Raw genomic sequence first — 20,000 nt, 5'->3', positions numbered from 1 at the left:
GTTCAATCTCAGTCTTGTTGTATAGTAAATACAGGAAATTAAAAAACAAAGAATGTTATGGGAAATGTTCTTTGTGTGCCTAAATGAAATCAGTACTTCAGTGTTGTTTTTAATCTGTGTAACTTTAATATTAGAGACACAGTCTAGTATGACATACAGTCAGAATTATTCTCCCTCCTTTGATTTTCTGTCAAATATTTCGCAAATGGTGTTGAACAGATTCAGGAATTTTTCACAGTATTTCCCATAATGTTTTTTTCTTCTGATGAAAGTCTTATTTGTTTTATTTCGGCTTGAATAAAAGCAGTTTTTAATTTTTTAAAACATAATTTTAAGGTCAATTTTATTAGCCCCCTTAAGCAATATTTATTTTCGATTGTCTGCAGAACACACTATCATTGTTTGTTATGCTCTACTTTTCATTTACTAATACTAATGTGTACTTTAAGTTACCATTATGGACACTTTAGGTGTTAAAATGTACCTTTTAAAAGCATATTGCCCCAGTGAGAGCTCTTGTACCTTTATTTCTGAAAGTGTATACAGTTGAAGTCAGAATTATTAGCCCCCCTGTTTATTTTTTCCCTGTTTTCTGCTTAACGGAGAGATTTTTTTCAACACTTTTCTAAACATAATAGTTTTAATAACTTATCTCTAATAACTGATTTATTTTATCTTTACCATTATGACAGTAAATAATATTAGACTAGATATTCTTCAAGACACTTCTATACAGCTTAAAGTCACATTTAAAGGCCTAAGTAGGTTAATTAGGGTAAATAGGCAGGTTAGGGTAATTAGGCAAGTTATTGTATAATGATGGTTTGTTCTGTAGACTATTGAAAAAAATAGCCTAAAGGGACTAATAATTTTGCCCTTAAAATGGCGCTTAAAAAATTAAAAACTGCTTTTATTCTAGCCAAAATAAAACAAATAAGACTTTCTCCAGAAGAGAAAATTTTATCAGACATACTGTGAAAATTGTCTTGCTCTGCTAAATATAATTTGGGAAATATTTAAAAAGAGAAAAAACTCAAAGGGGGGCTAGTAATTCTGACTTGTGTGGCGTGAAAAAGTATTCGCCCCCTTACCAATTTCTTATTTTTTTGCACGGTTGTCACGATTTAATGTTTCACATCATCAAAAAAATATAAGTATTAGCCAAAGATAACACATAAACAAAGTTTTTAAATGGAGATTTTTATTATTAAGAAAAAACAAAGCTACATAGCTACAAACTTCAGCAAAACAAAGGTTGCTTGCACCTTGTGCAATGCGGAGTTAGTTTACTGTTGGAGTTCTTCCAGTCTCAAGTACCACCTAAACGCAAAGCATCCCTTAGCTCAGTGGCGCAAAAAGGGGGTATGCAGTATATGCAGTGCATAGGGGCGGGCGCCATTGTGCCAAAACTATTTTTGAAATTATCCATATTAAAAGTTTCAAATAATGTATATATTTTTTGTTAAAAAAATTATTTAGCATTTTGTACATGTATAATATTGTATTTTATCAAATTAAAAAAATCATTCCACCCCTCCCCCCATTTTTTATACCATATACATGTTTTTATTAATTTATTATGTATCATATTGATTCATCAGGCCTTTTGGTAACTTCTTAGCTCAAAACTATTTTAATTTTAGCTACAAACAAAGTTATAACATTTCAATTAAATAGAACATTTCACACTGTTTTTTTCTGTTTTTTTTTTACACTAAACAATTGACAGTCTTTTTTATTTCACTTTTAGCAGTTTCAGTCAATTGTTCTTGCAAAGACAGACCTTCTGCCTCAGTCTGAATGTGAGAAGTAATTGCAATGTTCTTTTGCCCTTTAAGACTCCCGTGTCTATCATTTTGTTTTGACAAATGTAGTACAAAAAGTCCAAAAGCAAGGCTAGTCAAGGTGCTATAAACATTTAGTAAGTGAAAATTAAATTGAGAAGAAATTTGGGGTGGTATGAGATGCATTTCTTTGCGACTTAACATGCTTAATGTAATTATACCTTTTACTATACTTCAAACTATTTCAGTTGAGTTCAGAACTGCGAAGCTGTTTTTTTTTTAAGCACATTGATATCTTTATGAAAAAAATATCTTTAATTTATTGATGGAAATATTTTTCACATTTTATCGCTTGCCTTTTATAAAATATAGTTGGATTGAAGGGGGGCGCGCAAAAGTTGAGGCGTGTAGTCCAGTACAATATGATGACGATTTTTATGTGTTCACTAGTGAATCTGATTACCGCTAGTCCAACATGACGGTAATAGTTTGATCGCAGTGTTCACTTTAATAATGCCACTAATATCTGCATACTCCACATGTCTTAATTCCATTTCTGTTTAGTTCAGTTATGACTTTAGTCGGATTGAAAATGGCTGTTTAAAGCTTATGTAGGCAGACAGTTCAACATTCATGTTTAACTGAATAAACAGTAAACTCAAGTTCATCTTAGTGAACATCATTTATTTACATCACCAATTATCAGAGTAGAACAGTTCCTCAAGCAGTTTGTGATGCATTTTGGAAACAGGAGATAAGCCCCTGCTCTAATGCGCCACCTGGCTTGAGAAACCCGTTCTCAAAGACTTGTTATTTGGGTAGCACACATATTCTGAATGCCTTCGGCAGAATTCAAATGAGCCATTTTAATCTAGATAATTCTAGATTCATTTCAAGATTACAGTGAGATTAATCGAGATTAAAAAAATATCTATGCCCACCTATAATTTTGACATTATAATAAAAGCTTTTTATAAATTAAACCCTAAATTTAAAAACTGCATGATGCATTTATTTGACGCATGAATAGTACTTCAATTTGTTTGAGGATGTGAAACATTACAGTGTGACAAACATGCAAAAAAAAAAAAAAAAAAATATATATATATCAATAGGGCACACACTTTCTCACACCACTGCATACACACATATAGTTTATTGTTTGTGGTAAATGGGTGATATTTTAAATTTTATTAACATTTTTCACAATATATTAATTTAGGCGTATACATTTTTGGAGTTTGATCATAAGTTTTTTATTAGATTAGTTCCAGTTTTAGCTTTGGTACTGATCTAACGTATATGCACAAATCCAATATTGTACCGCATCCCATAGAAAATATGTATTTAAAAAGGAGATCTGTGATTTTTAATTACATGACAATACAAGAATCATGTTAGCCAATGGTTTTGGTCCTGTAACAGTTTTGAATGCAAATGAAGTAACTTAATATCTCTCAAAATCTGCCTGTAATCGGTGGGTTTGTGCTTTTTTTCAGATTAGCCTGCTCGTCTTATAAAGCCACAGTGGCAGTGGACTGCAGGAGGGCGTGTCTCCATTCACACAAACACACCCTGTGTGTATTTAGGGCAGATTTACTCGAGAGGTGTGAAACCACACGTCCAAGGGGGTTCGAGATGGACGAGCAGCGCACTGTGCAGAGCATTTCTCACGGTAAAACGAGAATAAATACGAGAAAACGCACCGCTGTAAAATTACTCTCTACTGTCATCTCATTACAAACCCATGCATCTTCTGGTTATTATTCAGTATTATTGGATTATCTCAGATATTTCACGTCCGTCACTGAAAGTCTACATCAAAAGTAACCCCTTGTCTGATGCATAGAAAATAAATATGCAAATTACGCGTATGACATGCAGTTCATCTGAAAAGTATTGATATCGCTTCACCTTCTCTACATTTTTTATGTTACAGCCTTTTTCCAAAATTTATTTAATTAATTGATTTCCTCAACATTCTACACACAGTCCCCCATAATGACAATGTGGTAAAGGGGGTTTTAAAATTGTTGCAAATTTATTTATATATATATATATATATATATATATATATATATATATATATATATATATATATATATATATATATATATATATATATATATATATATATATATATATGTATATATATATATATATATATATATATATATATATATATATATATATATATATGTGTGTAAAAGCTACATTCAGTTTCCACTGATCATTCTAGAGATGTTTCGGCAGCTTCATTGAAGTTCACCTGTGGTCAATTCAGCTGACTGGACATGATCTGAAAAGGCATACCCCTGTCTATATAAGGTCCCAGGGTTGACAGTGCATGTCAAAGCACAAACCAAGCATGAAGACAAAGGAATTGTCTGTAGATCTCCGAGACAGGATTGTCTCGAGGCACAAGGCTGGGGAAGGGTACAGAAACATTTCTGCTGCTCTGAAAGTTCCAGTGAGCACAGCGGCCCCCATCATCAGTCAGTGGAAGATGTTTGAAGCACCAGGGGCCTCATGTACGAAGACTTGCGTGGAAATCTTACTAAAACATTGCGTACGCACAAAGCTGTAAATGTGCGTACGCAGAAAAAAATTCAGATGTATGAAACACTGCGTACGCCGAATCTCACGCATATTCTTTTGTACATCTGAATGAACGTGAAACTGAGCGCAACATGCACGAGCACAAAACCCCTCCCTGCCTCCTCCCCCGTATGAATATGCTAATGACTATGCTAATGGCAAAACCCAATGAAAAAGCAACGGCAAAATCAAGCAAAAAGAGAAACTTTGAACAGAATGTGAATTGGAGGTGCTGCTTTCGGAGGTAGACTGGAGAAAAGCGGTGTTATTTGCAAGTTTGTTCTCCGGAATCAACAACAAAAGAAAAAAATAGAGTGGGAGAGTTTAGCTGATGCAGTTAACACAGTTGGGTCTGAACATCGCACTGAGTGCATTTAAAAAAGATATAATGTGGTTTATAACTGAAAAATGTTGCAAAACCCTTAGCAGTCTCAGTGGCGCACCTCTTAAGAAGCATGTGATCACGTACTGACATGTTCGAGCATAAACTCGGCTCGAATCCAGCGTTTAATGAATTCTTTATTTTTTCCCCGCTACATATCAGATTTTGCCCACTATTTATCATGATAAAGACAAGTAGGAATTATCAATAAGTTTGTGCATCATATTTTATTTGCACATTTATTGATTGGAAATGTTTCTGATTCACGCATGCAAATTCATCTTCAGATAGTGTCTTTATAGCAATGTGTGTGCGGTAGATCGCTCAGATTACATTGGGAAAACAGGCGACCGCTGCAAATTGTGCTTTAATGTTTAGCTGGTCAACTGTATGGTATGGAAATCTTACATACCTACTATATGAACCCGTCTCATACAGCTGCCATTGCAAGGATCAGACACTTTGTAGAAAAGAATTTAACACAACTGCCTCTAGGAGTCGTCAATGGAAATAAAACACACACGCACAAAAAATGTGCGTACGCCTGCCAGAAAGCTGCCGTGAACCTGCGCACATTCCCACGTTCAGTTCATTGTTAGTAAATCCAAACGTGAGCGATTCTGAGCGTGAAACCTGGCGTACGCAAAGTTTTTGTGCGTACGCAGCGTTGATACATGAGGCCCCAGAACTCTTTCTAGAGCTGGCTGGCCATCTAAGCTGAGTGATCGGGGGAGAAGGGCCTTAGTCAGGGAGGTGATCAATAACCCGATGGTCACTCTGTCTGAGCTCCAGCGCTCTTCTGTGGCGAGAGGAGAACCTTACAGAAGGACAACCATCTGTGCAGCAATCCACCAACCAGTCCTGTATGGTAGATTTGCCAGACGGAAGACACTCCCCGCCTGGAATTTTCCAAAAGGCATCTGAAGAACTCTCAGATCATAAGAAACAAAGCTCTCTGCTCTGATGAGACAAAAATTGAACTCTTTGGAGTGAATGCCAGGCGTTACATTTGGAGAAAAGCAGGCAGCGCTCTAGGCTAACAGCATCCCTACAGTGAAGCATGGTGGTTTTGGCATCATGCTGTGGGGATGTTTTTCAGCAGCAGGAGCAGGAAGACTAGTCAGGATAGAGGGAAAGATGAATGCAGTAATGTACAGACACATCCTGAATGAAAACCTGCTTCAGAGTGCTCTTGACCTCAGACTGGGGCGACGGTTCATCTTCCAGCAGGACAATGACCCAAAGCACACCGCCAACATATCAATGGAGTGGCTTCACAACAGCACAGTGAATGTCATTGAGTGGCCCAGCCAGAGCCCAGACTTAAATCCTATAGAACATCTCTGGAGAGATCTGAAAAAGGCTGTACACCGTCACTCCCCATCCAACCTGATAGAGCTTAAGAGGTACTGCAAAGAGGAACGGGTCAAAATTTGCAACAACTCTTTCACATTCTCATTATGGGGGATTGTGTGTAGAATGTTGAGGAAATCAATGAATTGAATTCATTTTGGAATAAGGCTGTAACATAAACAAATGCGGAAAGAGTAAAGAGCCATGAATACTTTCCGGATGCACTGTACCTAAATGCATTGAGTTGCTGCCATGTCAGAAGGTTAAGGAGCTGGCTGTCAGGTACAGTCACAACAACCAGGAGCTGAACATGCTCAAAACAGCTGAGATTATAGTGGACTTCAGGAGTTAAGTGAACATTTAATATAATAATTTAATTTTATGAGCTTGAGATTGGAATGACGAACTTGAACTCCTATAAAAATCTATTTAACTCTATTGTTATGAATAATGAATATTAAATATATACTTTAATTTAAAATCCTTTGCAAACTTGTCAGAGGATTTCATCATTTGGCTGTTATCGTGGAGTGACAATAACTGCAGTCTCAATCTGACAAGTGTCTTACTGTAAATCCCCAGCACTGCAAATGTGTGAACTAATAATAATATTGAGGGGAAACGGGGCTTTCCTGCACAACTACAGCAGGGTTTCCAGAATAAACAGCTTTCCAAGAGCGCCCTTTTGGTTGACATTATGCGTTTTTACAAGTGATAAATCATTGCAGTAGCTCTGACGGTAAGCTCAAACAAAAGTTTTTTTAGTAGTCAAATAAAAGGCTTAACACAGACCAAGCTCACTTGATCATGTTGAGTATTTAGCGCCACCTGCTGCTCTTACGCTGCATTGCACTCTTATAGTTTTCTCTCAATGTTTTGATCAATCTTTCATGTGCATAGTTAGTAAATAAATCAGTGCATTTGATAATTTCATGCTGCTTAATGTTGGGAATTACTAACAAATCCAGCCTCTCTCTGGCATAACATGATGTCAATGCGGCCTTTGTGTGTTTAGGTCACCATGGAGACTTCAAAGCAGCTTCTGGGGCCCCAGTGTGTCTGCAGCCAGGGCCAAAACACTGAGCAAACCGGCCCGCACCGGAGCTGTGTACGTCAGGCTGTCCAAGGATGAATGCAGTTGAAAACCTTGGCATTTTCAGTTCAGCACTGTGAGTACATTATCTTTTTATTTTTGCGTGCAGGATTTGTGTTACTAGTTATATGTTGCTTATGAGTTCTGCTGACTGTCATTAAACCTAAATGCATTTGAATGCTTTAATAGTGTTTGGATGTAAAACAGTTCAGTTTGTGTTAAGTGACATTTATTAGACTATAGTGGATACACTGACACTTCTTATAGCTTGGTGTTCTTTTACATATGTTTGTGAAGTCACTAGTACTATGGCTATAAAAGGGGGATTTGTCCCTCAAATTAAGTCTAATGTTGCTTGAGAGTTTAGAGGCGCTATTTTACTGACATACAGACATAAAAGGCATGGATTTATATTAATGTTGGGTGTAATTAGTTAAAAAAGTGGTTAATTTGAAACCGTTTTTTTTTTTATACATGGAGGGTTTTAATTGTATTAATTTTTGTTTAACTCAGATTTAATTTCTATTGTCTGTGCATTGGGATTTATGTGGATTTTTAGCATTTAGTAAAGTAATTAAGTCACTTACTGATCATATGAGGTGCTTTTCAGATAAAGTCATTGGAACATTTATTTAAATGCAATTTTAATTGTGTAATTAGTAGTTAGTTACTTTTTTGAAGTAACTTACTGAGCACTGATTCATGTCTGGATGCCGGAATACTATCAGTAAGCAAGTAAATATCTACTAAGCACATTGAAGCAACTGTATGAGAACACACTAATACCTTAACACCATATAGCAAACCGCTCACAACCATACAGAATGCCAAATCAACACCCTAGCAACATACTAACAACCTTGCAACCACATAGCAATGCACTCACAACCATACAGAATGCCAAATCAACACCCTAGCAAAACACTGAAAACCTAGCAACCACATGGCAATGCACTCACAACCATACAGAACATTAATATAATAACCTAGAAACACACTAACAACCTAACAACCACATATGCACTCACAGTCATTGAGAATGTCAAATCAGCAACCTAGCAACACACTTGCACCTTAGCAACCACATACCAATGCGCTCGCAATCATAAAAAATGTCAAATCAGCAACCTAGCAACACACTTGGACCTTAGCAACCACATAGCAATGCCCACATAACTATACAGAATGCCAAATCAACACCCTAGCAACACACTGACATCCTAGCAACCACATAGCAATGCACTCACAACCATAATGCACTCATAACATTAATCTAACAACCTAGAAACACACTAACAAACTAACAACCACATATGCACTCACAGTCATTGAAAATGTCAAACCAGCAACCTAGCAACACACCTGCACCTTAGCAACCACATACCAATGCGCTCGCAATTATAAAAAATGCTAAATCAGCAACCTAGCAACACACTGGGACCTTAGCAACCACATAGCAATGCCCACATAACTATACAGAATGTCAAATCAGCAACCTAGCAACACACTTGGACCCTATCAACAACATAGCAATTCACCCACAACTATACACAACATCAAATCAGCAACCTAGCAACACACTAACACCCTAGCAACCACAAAGCAATGTATTCACAACCATAAGTAATGTCAAATCTACACCTTAAGCAACACATTAACACCATAGCAACCACATAGCAATGCACTCACAACCATACAGAATGCCAAATCAACACCCTAGCATCACATTAACAACCTAGCAACCACATAGCAACGCACTCACAACCATACAGAATGCCAAATCAACACCCTAGCAACACACTAACAACATAGCAACCACATAGCAATGCACTTACAACCACAGAGAACATTAATCTAACAACCTAGCAACACACTAACAACCTAACAACCACATATGCACTCACAGTCATAGATAATGTCAAATCAGCAACCTAGCAACACACTTGCACCTTAGCAACCACATAATAATGCACTCACAGCCATACAGAATGTCAAATCAGCAACCTAGCAACACACTTGCACCTTAGCAACCACTTAGCAATGCACTTACAAGAATGAAAATGCTAAATCAGCAACCCAGCAACACACTTGGACCTTAGTAACCACATAACAATGCACACATAACTATACAGAATGTCAAATCAGCAACATAGCAACACACTTGCACCTTAGCAACAACATAGCAGTTCAGCCATATAGAACATTAAATCAGCAACCTAGCAACACACTAACACCCTAGCAACCACAAAGCAATGTATTCACAACCATAAGCAATGTCAAATCAACACCCTAGCAACACACTGACAACCTAGCAACCACATAGCACTGCACTCATAACCATACAGAATGTTAAATCAACACCCTAGCAACACACTGACAACCTAGCAACCACATAGCAATGCACTCATAACCATACAGAATGTTAAATCTACACCCTAAGCAACACACTAACACCATGGCAACCACATAGCACTGCACTCACAATCATACAGAACATTCAACTAACAACCTAGAAACACACTAACAACCTAGCAACCACATATGCACTCACAGTCATACAGAATGTGAAATCAGCAACCTAGAAACACACGAGCACCTTAACAACCACAGAGCAATGGAAGAGGTGGGGGGTTGTGTTTGGAGTGGGGTTGGCTAGTTGACAGTCGCTAACTGAAGAGTGGGCTGGAGGGTAGGTGGGGGTTTGGGGGAGTAGGTGGTTGGGTGACGGTCGCTATCTGAACACCAGGGGGGACTTTTTTTTATTTATGAAGGGCACTTATCTGTGCACATGCATGCTACCACCACTAACACCAATGAACTACCAACCAAACAGAACATCAAAACCACAACCTAGCAACATTGTAACACCCTAGCAACCACATAGCCACGTACTAGCACAGGACAGAACACCAAAGTAACAACCTAGCACCATCAACAAAACCACAGCATATTGATAGTGTGTTTCAGTGCACATTCATGCTATAACAAGTGAGATTATCTTGTTGCAGAACTTGCTGTGTGTGTTAAAGTGCTCAACTGATGGATAATGATGTTGTGTCTCTCTCTCTGACAGAAGATGTTTGCTCTGTCTGAGCTGTGGTCGGGTGGCGAGCGTCAGGGCAGCTATAAGCTCCTAAAACCATGGTGGGAGGTCTTCATGGACTACCTGCTAGTGCTAATGCTAATGGTGTCCATCCTCGCCGGGACTCTCCTGCTGTCCCGGGACGGAGTAGTGTGTGTTCCTGTGCACTCGTTCCCCACTAACCACACCTCCACCATTGATCCCATCCCTGAAACTGCCTTTACAAGCACATCCGCAAGGGGGCGACGTACCAACCTGGACTTCCAGCAGTACAGCTACATTAGCCAGGTTTGCTATCATGAAGCGCTGCCCTGGTACTCGCGCTTCCTACCGTACGTCACGCTGCTCCATACACTGGTTCTGCTGGCCAGCGGCTGCTTCTGGTTCCACTTCCCGCTCACTTCCGCTCGTATCGAGCACTTCCTGTCACTTCTTGCCAAATGTTGCGAATCGCCATGGACGACCAGAGCGCTGTCGCATACCGCCAAACTGGACACTCGCTTCTCCGAGGCGGAGCCAGTGGTGCAACCTAAAGCTCAGGTAGGCTCATGCCTTTATCGATTTGTTGCAGCTTGTGTTGACAAATCCACTAGAGGACGCTATGTACATTTTTGTAAATCTCAAATGCGTTACTGGGCTACCCCTGCTGAAAAATCCAGCTTAAACCAGCCTAGGCTGGTTGGCTGGTTTTAGCTGGTCGACCAGGCTGGTGTTAGAGGGGTTTTGGCCATTTCCAGGCTGGTTTCCAGCTATTTCCAGCCTGGTCTTAGCTGGGTAGGCTGGAAAATGACCAGCCAAATCCAGCTAAAACCAGCTTGACCAGCCTGGTTTAAGCTGGATATAGCTGGTTTTGGCTGGACTCCCAGCTTGGCTAGGCTGGTCAAGCTGGTTTTAACTGGTCATCTCCCAGCCTGACCAGCTAAGACCAGGCTGGAAATGGCTGGAAACCAGCCTGGAAGTGGCCAAAACCCCTCTAAAACCCGCCTGGTCGACCAGCTAAAACCAGCCAACCAGCCTAGGCTGGTTTAGGCTGGATTTTTCAGCAGGGTACGATTTCTCATACATGCAATTGACACATCCTATCACGTAAATAGACTGACTTGCATCCTTCCTTAAACCCAACCAATAGTGTTTTCAAATGCAAACAAGAAGAGAAAAGTGCATAGCCGCTGTGTAGTTTTACCACATTCACATTGCTTTTTTACCTGATTTCTATCACTATCAAGTAAGACTCATTCTGAAAATTTAGCCCTATATCCGTTTCTGGAGATCGCAAATTATGTAGCCAGAAGTACGTAGATATGGCTGCATTTTGTTTTTAAAATAAACGGTATGTGGTGGTCTGATGCCGTTCCTTTTCGCACTTACCAGTTTGTCCAGTTAGCTCACCATGTACGTTAGTGGACTTGAGACGCAGAGAGGAGGTGACAATGGGGTTCAAGTCCGGCAAAGAACGGTTCCAGAAAGTAGGACAAAAACAAAATCCAAAAAATAAAATAGACAAGTTAATAACATGGTGAGAATGTGGTCAAATCTGAAAACGTGTTAAAAATCAGGCGATGGCTTTTCTTTTTCTGGATTGCTTTTTCAAATTTTCTGTTGGGTTTAGGGAAGTGGGTGGGCGGGTCAATCTGTGCTTTCGAAAATACTATTGGTTGGTTTTAGGGAAGAAGGAGGGTGGCTCAGTCGATCGGTCAGTCAGTCAGTCAAACAGTCAGCCGACAGCAGCCTCTGGTGGATTTACGTGAGAACAGCAGGCGCGAATGGCACTCGCGAGAGAAATTTGAGATCTCAAATGGTGTACACAGCGCCCTCTGGTGGATTCGCGAAAACTGCAAACAAAAACGTAGCTGCTTGGACGTATTTAACAATCATCAGAAATGTATATAGAGCCTGGGTATATAGAAACTAGTCATAGATAATAAATTAATTAATTAATTAAATAAATTTTTGAGGTTTTGTAAAAATGTAGCCTCGGGAACATATTTCCAGTATAATGTTGTGAAATGTGTTGGTCAAAGTTGATGTAAGCTGCAAAAAAGATTACTTTAACAGGTATAATATCCTTAAAATACGTATTGCTTTATTTTGTGTATATTTATATATATATATATATATATATATATATATACTCCCTTTCCGTAAGGAATCTGTAATTGTAAATTTGTTTCGGGACTTAAAAGTGTTTTGCGTTTTCTAAAATGTAAATTTTTATTCTCCTTGGTAAAATAGTATTTCCTGTGTAATTGTGTCTCATGACAGGTAAAAATGTTTTCCAAAATATAAATTTGTCGCGAGCTTTGTATAAGTGTTTTACAATTTTTAATATTGTTTTGCACTTCCTGGCAAACTTTAAAGAATAAATAATACTTCACTGTATTTTGACGTGTTCACTATACTAATATTGTGCATGTTCATTATTTCAATATATTGAATTGTTGAATATGTCTAGGTAGCTTCATCGTACAAAATGCGCAAGTCGAGTTTGGACTCGGGAACGGACAGCCCTCTGCTGGCAGGAATTGACACTGCATCCACAACCACACAGCCGTCTCCATGTCCCTCCACAGTGTCCCATTGCTCAGCGTTCTCCACTCGCTCACTCACAGAGCCTGTCCATGCGGTGCAAGTCAGTCCGGACCGCTCCAGACCAGGCGCCACGCTGGACCGCAGTGACAGAGAGCAGGCCAGAGCGCTGTTCGAGAGAGTGCGCAGGTTTCGAGCTCACTGCGAGAGTTCAGATGTCATCTATAAGGTAACAAATTAAATTATTTTAATACATTTTATTACTCTCAATTTTGAATAAATATTCTCATTAAAGAGTTTTTAGTGTGTTTGTTTTACCTCTTTGTCGCCATCTCTGTTTGAAATGTGCAGTTGCAGCTAATTGTGAAAGTATATTTTTTAAAGTTGGCATCAAATAAAAAAAGATTTTTGTATGTATATAGTAGTGCTTGTTATAATGGATGTATACGTTTTTCTTGGGGTGAAGGGGGGGGGGGGGGGAGATATCAGTCTTTTAGGGTGTGGCTATCAGTGCTTTAGGGCAGGGGCTATCAGTCGTATAGGTCAGGGCTGTCCGTTCTTTAGGGCAGGACGATTAGTCCTTTAAGGCAGATCTATCAGTTCTTTAGGGTGGGGCTATCAGTTGTTTAGGTTGGGGCTGTCAGACCTTTAGGGCAGGACTGTGAGTCCTTTAGGGTAGGACTGTGAGTCCTTTAGGGTGATGCTATCAGACCTTTAAAGCATGGCTATTATTCCTTTAGGGTGGGGCTATCAGTCCTTTAGGGTGGGGCTATCAGTCCTTTAGGGTGGGTCTATCAGTTCTTTAGGGCAGGGCTATCAGTTCTTTAGGTTGGGGCTGTCAGTGCTTTAGGGCGGGGCTATCAGTCTTTAAGGGTGTGGCTATCAGTGCTTTAGGGCAGGGGCTATCAGTATTATAGGTCAGGGCTGTCCATTCTTTAGGGCAGGGCTATTAGTCCTTTAGGGTGGGTCTATGAGTTCTTTAGGGCAGGGCTATCAGTTGTTTAGGTTGGGGCTGTCAGTGCTTTAGGGCGGGGCTATCAGTCTTTAAGGGTGTGGCTATCAGTGCTTTAGGGCAGGGGCTATCAGTATTATAGGTCAGGGCTGTCCGTTCTTTAGGGCAGGACTATTAGTCCTTTAAGGCAGATCTATCAGTTGTTTAGGTTGGGGCTGTCAGACCTTTAGGGCAGGACTGTGAGTCCTTTAGGGTGATGCTATCAGACCTTTAAAGCATGGCTATTATTCCTTTAGGGTGGGGCTATTAGTCCTTTAGGGTGGGTCTATCAGTTCTTTAGGGCAGGGCTATAAGTTGTTTAGGTTGGGGCTGTCAGTGCTTTAGGGCGGGGCTATCAGTCTTTAAGGGTGTGGCTATCAGTGCTTTAGGGCAGGGGCTATCAGTATTATAGGTCAGGGCTGTACGTTCTTTAGGGCAGGACTATTAGTCTTTTAAGGCAGATCTATCAGTTTTTTAGGGTGGGGCTATCAGACCTTTAGGTCAGGACTGTGAGTCCTTTAGGGTGATGCTATCAGACCTTTAAAGCATGGCTATTATTCCTTTAGGGTGGGGCTATCAGTCATTTAGGGTGGGGCTATCAGTCCTTTAGGGTGTGGCTATCAGTCATATTGGTCAGGGCTGTTAGTCTTTTAGGGCAGGACTATCAGTCCTTTAGGGCGGATTTATCAGTTCTTTAGGGTGGGCCTATCAGTCGTTTAGGTCGAGACTGTCAGTCCTTTAGGGTGTGGCTATCAATCCTTAAGGCGGATCTATTCATCTTTAGGCTGGGGCTATGAGATGTTTAGGTTGGGGCTGTCAATTTTTTAGGGCGAGGCTATCAGTCCTTTAGGGTGGAGCTATCAGTCAATTAGATTGGAACTTTCAATCCTTTAGGGCGGGGCTATCAGTTGTTTAGTTAGGGGCTGTCAGTCCTTAAGGGTGGGGCAATCAGTCGTTTAGGGCGTGTTTATCAGTCCTTTAGAGAAGGGCTATCAGCTGTTTACGTCAGGGCTGTCATTGCTTTAGGGCGGGGCTATCAATTGTTTAAATTGCGGCTGTCAGTCATTTAGGGCGGTGGCTATCAGTCGTATAGGTCAGGGCTGTCAGCCCTTCAGGGCAGGACTATCAGTCCTTTAGGGTGGATCTATCAGTCATTTAGGGTGGGGCTATAAGTCCTTTAGGGCAGGGTAATCAGTTGTTTAGGTCGGGGCTGTCAGTCATTTAGGGTGTGGCTATCAATCATTTAGAGCTGAGCCATCACTTTTTTAGGTTGGGGCTATCAGTCCTGTGGATGGAGTTATCAGTCATTTATGGTGAGGCTTTTAGTCAGTTAGGGCAGCAGTATTAGTCATTTAGGGTAGGGCTATCAGTGTATGTCTCATTTCTGGCCTGCTTTCGTCCATTTGTCAATATTTCTCAATTTTGTTAGCAACCCCCAATCTCCCACTCAGCTAATCAGGGTAAAGTCTAGATCGGATATGCGGCCGGCCGGAAGTGCGATATGCACATTAATAAAGCAGCATTTTTTATGACACTGTATAACAATAATTATTATTTTTTCAGTACTGTGAGGGTTGGGTTTAGGGTTGGGGGTAGGCGTTAAAAAATACATTTTATTGGGTAATTTAATAGATAAGATAACTAATATTCGGTACAACAACTGTTTTTACATTGCTGTGAGGGTTGGGTTTAGGGTTGGGGTGGGGGTAGACGTTATTAAAATACAACAAATATGAAATTTAATAAATAATAGAAATATTTCTGGTTAACTTCCGGCCGCAAACGTATCTGTTCTAGCAACAACCGCTAATCAGTTACCAAAAAACTAAATCATGCACTGTCCTCCCCTTTTATTTCTCAGTTCTGGACCATTTCAATTGGATGTACGTCACAATGTGGGACAAAGAGACCATCTTAACTTTTTTTTTGCTGACTTTAAAGGTGGAGTGGCTCCTCATCAAAGATTTATCTCTTGTTTTGCTGTGTTTGTGTGGAATTAGAAAAAGGATTTTAGAGCACACTAGTTTATAGATACATTAACCTGTATATTAACTTTATTTTAATTTTACAGGACCTTTAATATAGCATTGGGAAAAAGTGTTCCCATTACAGTCCCTTATTGTTAGAATAACTTTCGATTTCTGTTAGGAGAACTTTCCAAAACAAATTAATTAAATATCAAAACACTGCAAGAACGTTCTGGAAACTAAATCCTAACATTTCCACAACTAAGAATTGGTAATTTAACATTTTTAGGGTGTCAAAAACAGTTTTTCTCAAGTGACTGATTTTTTCTCGTTGTCAAAAATTGTGTAAGCCGGGGTAATGCCGAGTTCAGAAGTTTTCAAAGTAGTTGTGTCACAGATGTTTTCACACTGCATGACTATCTGGGCTGGCGTTTCGTCGCTGCTTTGTTTACACTGCAAGATGGATTGGCGACAGGGACTTTCACATTGCATGACTTTACTATAGGAAGAATCACTGACAACTTCGTCCAAACTACGTCTCACAGCCAAAAACATGTCGTATATCTTTTGTTATTAACTACATAACGAGTAAGAAGCCTTTAATGGGGTAGAACATGTTCATATTTGCTCACCTGGGTTTAAAGGGAATTAGCCATTTCTCCTCAACATTAATAATAAACTAATTTCTTTCTGTATGAAACGTTAAACAGACACGGTTGCTCCTGAGTCCTGTCAAACCTCCACTAGTTTTTCCTCCATTTCGTGGGTCCAAATAAACCGAAAATGAGCGCTTTTAACTTCTCCCCTAGCCTCCCGCTGGCTTGCAGCAGGTATACACACACACACACACTGGCAAGTGAATGCCGCTCTCTCATTGGCTGTAGGCGATCGCTGATGTTATTTTCAGTCAAAACTCAATTCACGCGCCATAATTTGAATCGTCGACAGCTCCAGATATTCAGCACGCCAAATATCTCGCAGGCATAGACGACTCATCGGCGATTCTCTCAGATCGCGTCTTTGATCGTTCATACTGTGTGATTGTCACTCTCGTGCACGAGCAGCGATTTGCCTGTGATTTCAGGCATTTGTCGGCGATTTCTCAAAACCTGTCGGCGAGCCAAAATCGGGGCTTAAATCACGCAGTCTGAACTAGGCATTAGAGTGTACCATGGGACTAAAGTCATAAAGGACTATTAAAAATGGCACAGAATGAGTCCAGTTCACCCAAATCCTGTCATCTCTTCCTGTAGGTGTACACGGCGCAGACGGTGTTCAAAGTGCTGAAGTTTGTGATGATCGTGAGCTACACCACTCCTCTGCTGAGCTGCATCTCCTTCAGTCACGTCTGCCGGCCTCACTCCGACGCTCTGATCGGCTACAGTGAGTTCCAGTGCAGTCACCCGCTGTCCTCTGTCCTGCGGCAGCTCATGCAGGCCTACGTCTCGCTGCTCTTTCTGTTCGGCCTGCTGGCCATCTACGCACTCTTCTGGATCTTACACAAGTACGGCTGACCTCAGAACAGAGGATTGTGTAGTGTGTAGTCCAGCGGTGACCAACTCTGTTCGTGGAGATCTACCTCCCTGCAGAGTTCAGTTGCAACCCATATCAGACCCAATGGTCTATGTGCACAGCCACCGATAAACCGATTTTTTATTTCATGACCGTATTTTCACACCGAAAGCGGCGAGAGCGTCAAAGTAGCCGGAAGTCATTCATTTTCAATGAGAGCCGGCGGCGAAAGGCGGCGAGGAGCAGCGCGGTGCGTCTTCGCCGGCGTGAGCGTCGAGGAGAGTTGAAATGGAGTCAACTTTATGGTAATGAGCTATGACGCGGTTCGGCGGCAAGCAATCAGAATGAAGACGTCCATCGATTGATAGCAGTTCAGAGAACACAGACCTGTGAACTTTGGTTCCGACCACAGTTGTTCCCAAGGGTTTGATTATTGCGGTCGCCGGATTTCCAATTATTTACAATTTTTTCCTACAGGAACATTAAATAAGTTACTGGCGAGTTACTGATGTTCATTAATGTTATATATGTTTATCTTAAAAAGCAGGAATCTCACGCGATGTGACAGTACAAAACAGTACTGCTGCTATTTCAGACATATGGACACATATTGGATAAATAGAGCAAAGCCACACCACACGCAACTTGATCTTCCATTGTTGTATGAATTTGATAAGAAGTGCGCAACATTTTCACGCTGGAAACATGTTTTATGCAGGAATGTAACTGATAATGCTGCAACGGCTCCTTTAAATATAAGATCAATGTAGCGAGTTTTGACGCTCTCGCCGCAGGAGCTGAAGGCAGAGAGCGTTGTCGCCAGGGCGGCCAGAGCGACCTTGGACGCTCTCGCCGCTTTCGGTGTGAACGTACGGTAAGGTTTCTATTATGGCATCGATGTTGTAATGTAATTAAAATACCATCAGTTAAACAGACTTAAGCATTCATTTAGTTGTTCAAGCATAAAACGAGATGAAAGACCATGTCAATGCTAGCGCCGTCAGTAGCATCAGGCGAGGGCAGAAACTCCATTGAAAATACTGCGGTAGAATCCATTTTCATATTTGAAAGACATGGCATGGAACAACTTTTAAAGAAGTTTAATGCAGTGCTTCCTGTCTAAATATTAATCAGGCAGTGAAGATCACTTACTCTTTAAGAAATCAGATCTTAAGCATTGTGATTTTGTAATGGCAAGACAAGCGATTGGGCTGGCTGACTGTAAACTAAAAGTCTGTGTGGATATACCCTATTAACAAGTGCTGTATAGCTCCTAATCAGGGCTTTACATTAACTTTTTTGATCACCAGCCACTGTGGCTAGTAGTTTTCCAATGTTACTAGCCACTCTGCATTTTCACTAGCCACAATTTTGTTGATGGGAAAATATTTTTATACGCATAAATGACTTTGACATGCTAAAATTACTTGATTTAGATTTTGTGTTATGTCCACATGCCTCCTCATTTATTTCACATTTTGTGTGTCGTGCATGAGTGAATGGGTCATGGTTTCACAGTGTTATACTGCAATTATTTTTTATTTCACCTCACTTTTTTAGAACTCAAAACGAAGGATTTACCTAATTTATCTCTGACCACACCAAACAAAAATTATTTCTTAGCCACAAATTTTAAATGTGTCAAAACAATATAAATATAGCTGTATACTTATTATTTAACAAAACATTTCTCTTAAAAAACCAAAGAAAAACAATTAACTAAATAAAAATAATTATTGTCATGTTTCAAAAATATGCACAGTAATCTGTCCTCGCTAAAGGTCTCTCAGATCAGTTAACTACACATAAATAGAGAGTTAATCTCATACTAAAGCAAATGTTGTTGTAAAAAAATGATAATCAAGTCATATAAACAAAAATAACCGTAAGCAAAAGAAAGCAGGTGAAAAACATACTGTGTGATAGGGATGATCACACGGTTAAGGCCAATTAATCTGTTCAAAGCGAAAGCAAGCGGTGCTGCTTACAAAAAGACATATTTGGAGCTCTTGAATGCAGCAAGACTGTGTCTGTGGGTGCATTAGCATTACTTTTTTGCCTGACTATTTGAAAGAGATCCGATCACAGTTGAGTTCGAGGCACGCGTGCATCAAGTAAGCAAACAGGAGCGCGCACGCGCTTAAAACAGTCGCGCGCATCACATCAGCTGTTAGCGCCAGTGATTATCCTCTCATTCGGTATTCATCTGCTTTCTTCTGCTCGCGCGAATGCAATTTTTTTTTTGTTAGTCGTGCTGTTTCTCCATTCTAAGATAACATTTGCACGCATATTGGGTCATTCTTATAGTCGAACTCTGCTTTTAAGAAAACCCTAATTTAAAAATTATTTTCAACCAGCCAAAGTGGCTAGTGGAGGTGTCTGTCTAACCCGCAAAGCTGAGATCTACCCGCATTTGGCGGGTTGGCGGGTGTTAATGTAAAGCCCTGGTCCTAATTAATTGATTCAGGTGTGTTTGGTCAGGGTTGGAGCTGAACTCTGCAGGAAGGTGCATCTCCAAGAACAGGGTTGAGCAGCGCTGCTGTAGTCTGTAGTCTCCATGAGTGAGTATTAAGTGATCCTGCTGAGTGTACTGAAGAACTTCAAACGCAATTCAAGAACAAACTTTTTTGTTTAAGAGCAATAAGAAACTGTAAAAGGCTTAATTACAAATAATCAAACTACTGTAATTGAGTAGTTTTTCTCGGGAATTAT

At 40.1% G+C, this 20,000-nt stretch overlaps 1 protein-coding gene across 5 annotated transcripts in view; it reads left to right on the top strand.

Annotated features, from left to right (window-relative positions):
* Positions 1-3,071: 3,071 nt before the first annotated feature.
* Positions 3,072-20,000, top strand: part of si:ch211-106h11.1 — a 27,345-nt gene continuing 10,416 nt past the window's right edge. The window contains exons 1-5 of one of the 5 annotated variants that reach the window (XM_073943862.1): positions 3,072-3,459; positions 7,133-7,286; positions 10,287-10,832; positions 12,745-13,047; positions 17,030-17,280. In XM_073943862.1, the coding sequence (XP_073799963.1) occupies positions 10,287-10,832; positions 12,745-13,047; positions 17,030-17,280 (1,100 nt within the window). In that variant the 5' untranslated portion in view covers positions 3,072-3,459; positions 7,133-7,286. Of the gene's footprint in view, positions 3,460-6,961; positions 7,287-10,283; positions 10,833-12,744; positions 13,048-17,029; positions 17,281-20,000 lie in introns of those variants that run through there. The other 4 variants (XM_009299096.5, XM_073943865.1, XM_073943863.1 and 1 more) reach the window with 4 other exon arrangements.

This window comes from Danio rerio, chromosome 3 (genome assembly GCF_049306965.1).
Source record: "Danio rerio strain Tuebingen ecotype United States chromosome 3, GRCz12tu, whole genome shotgun sequence".
Taxonomy (NCBI): domain Eukaryota; kingdom Metazoa; phylum Chordata; class Actinopteri; order Cypriniformes; family Danionidae; genus Danio; species Danio rerio.
This window is presented reverse-complemented; position numbering and strand designations above follow the sequence as displayed.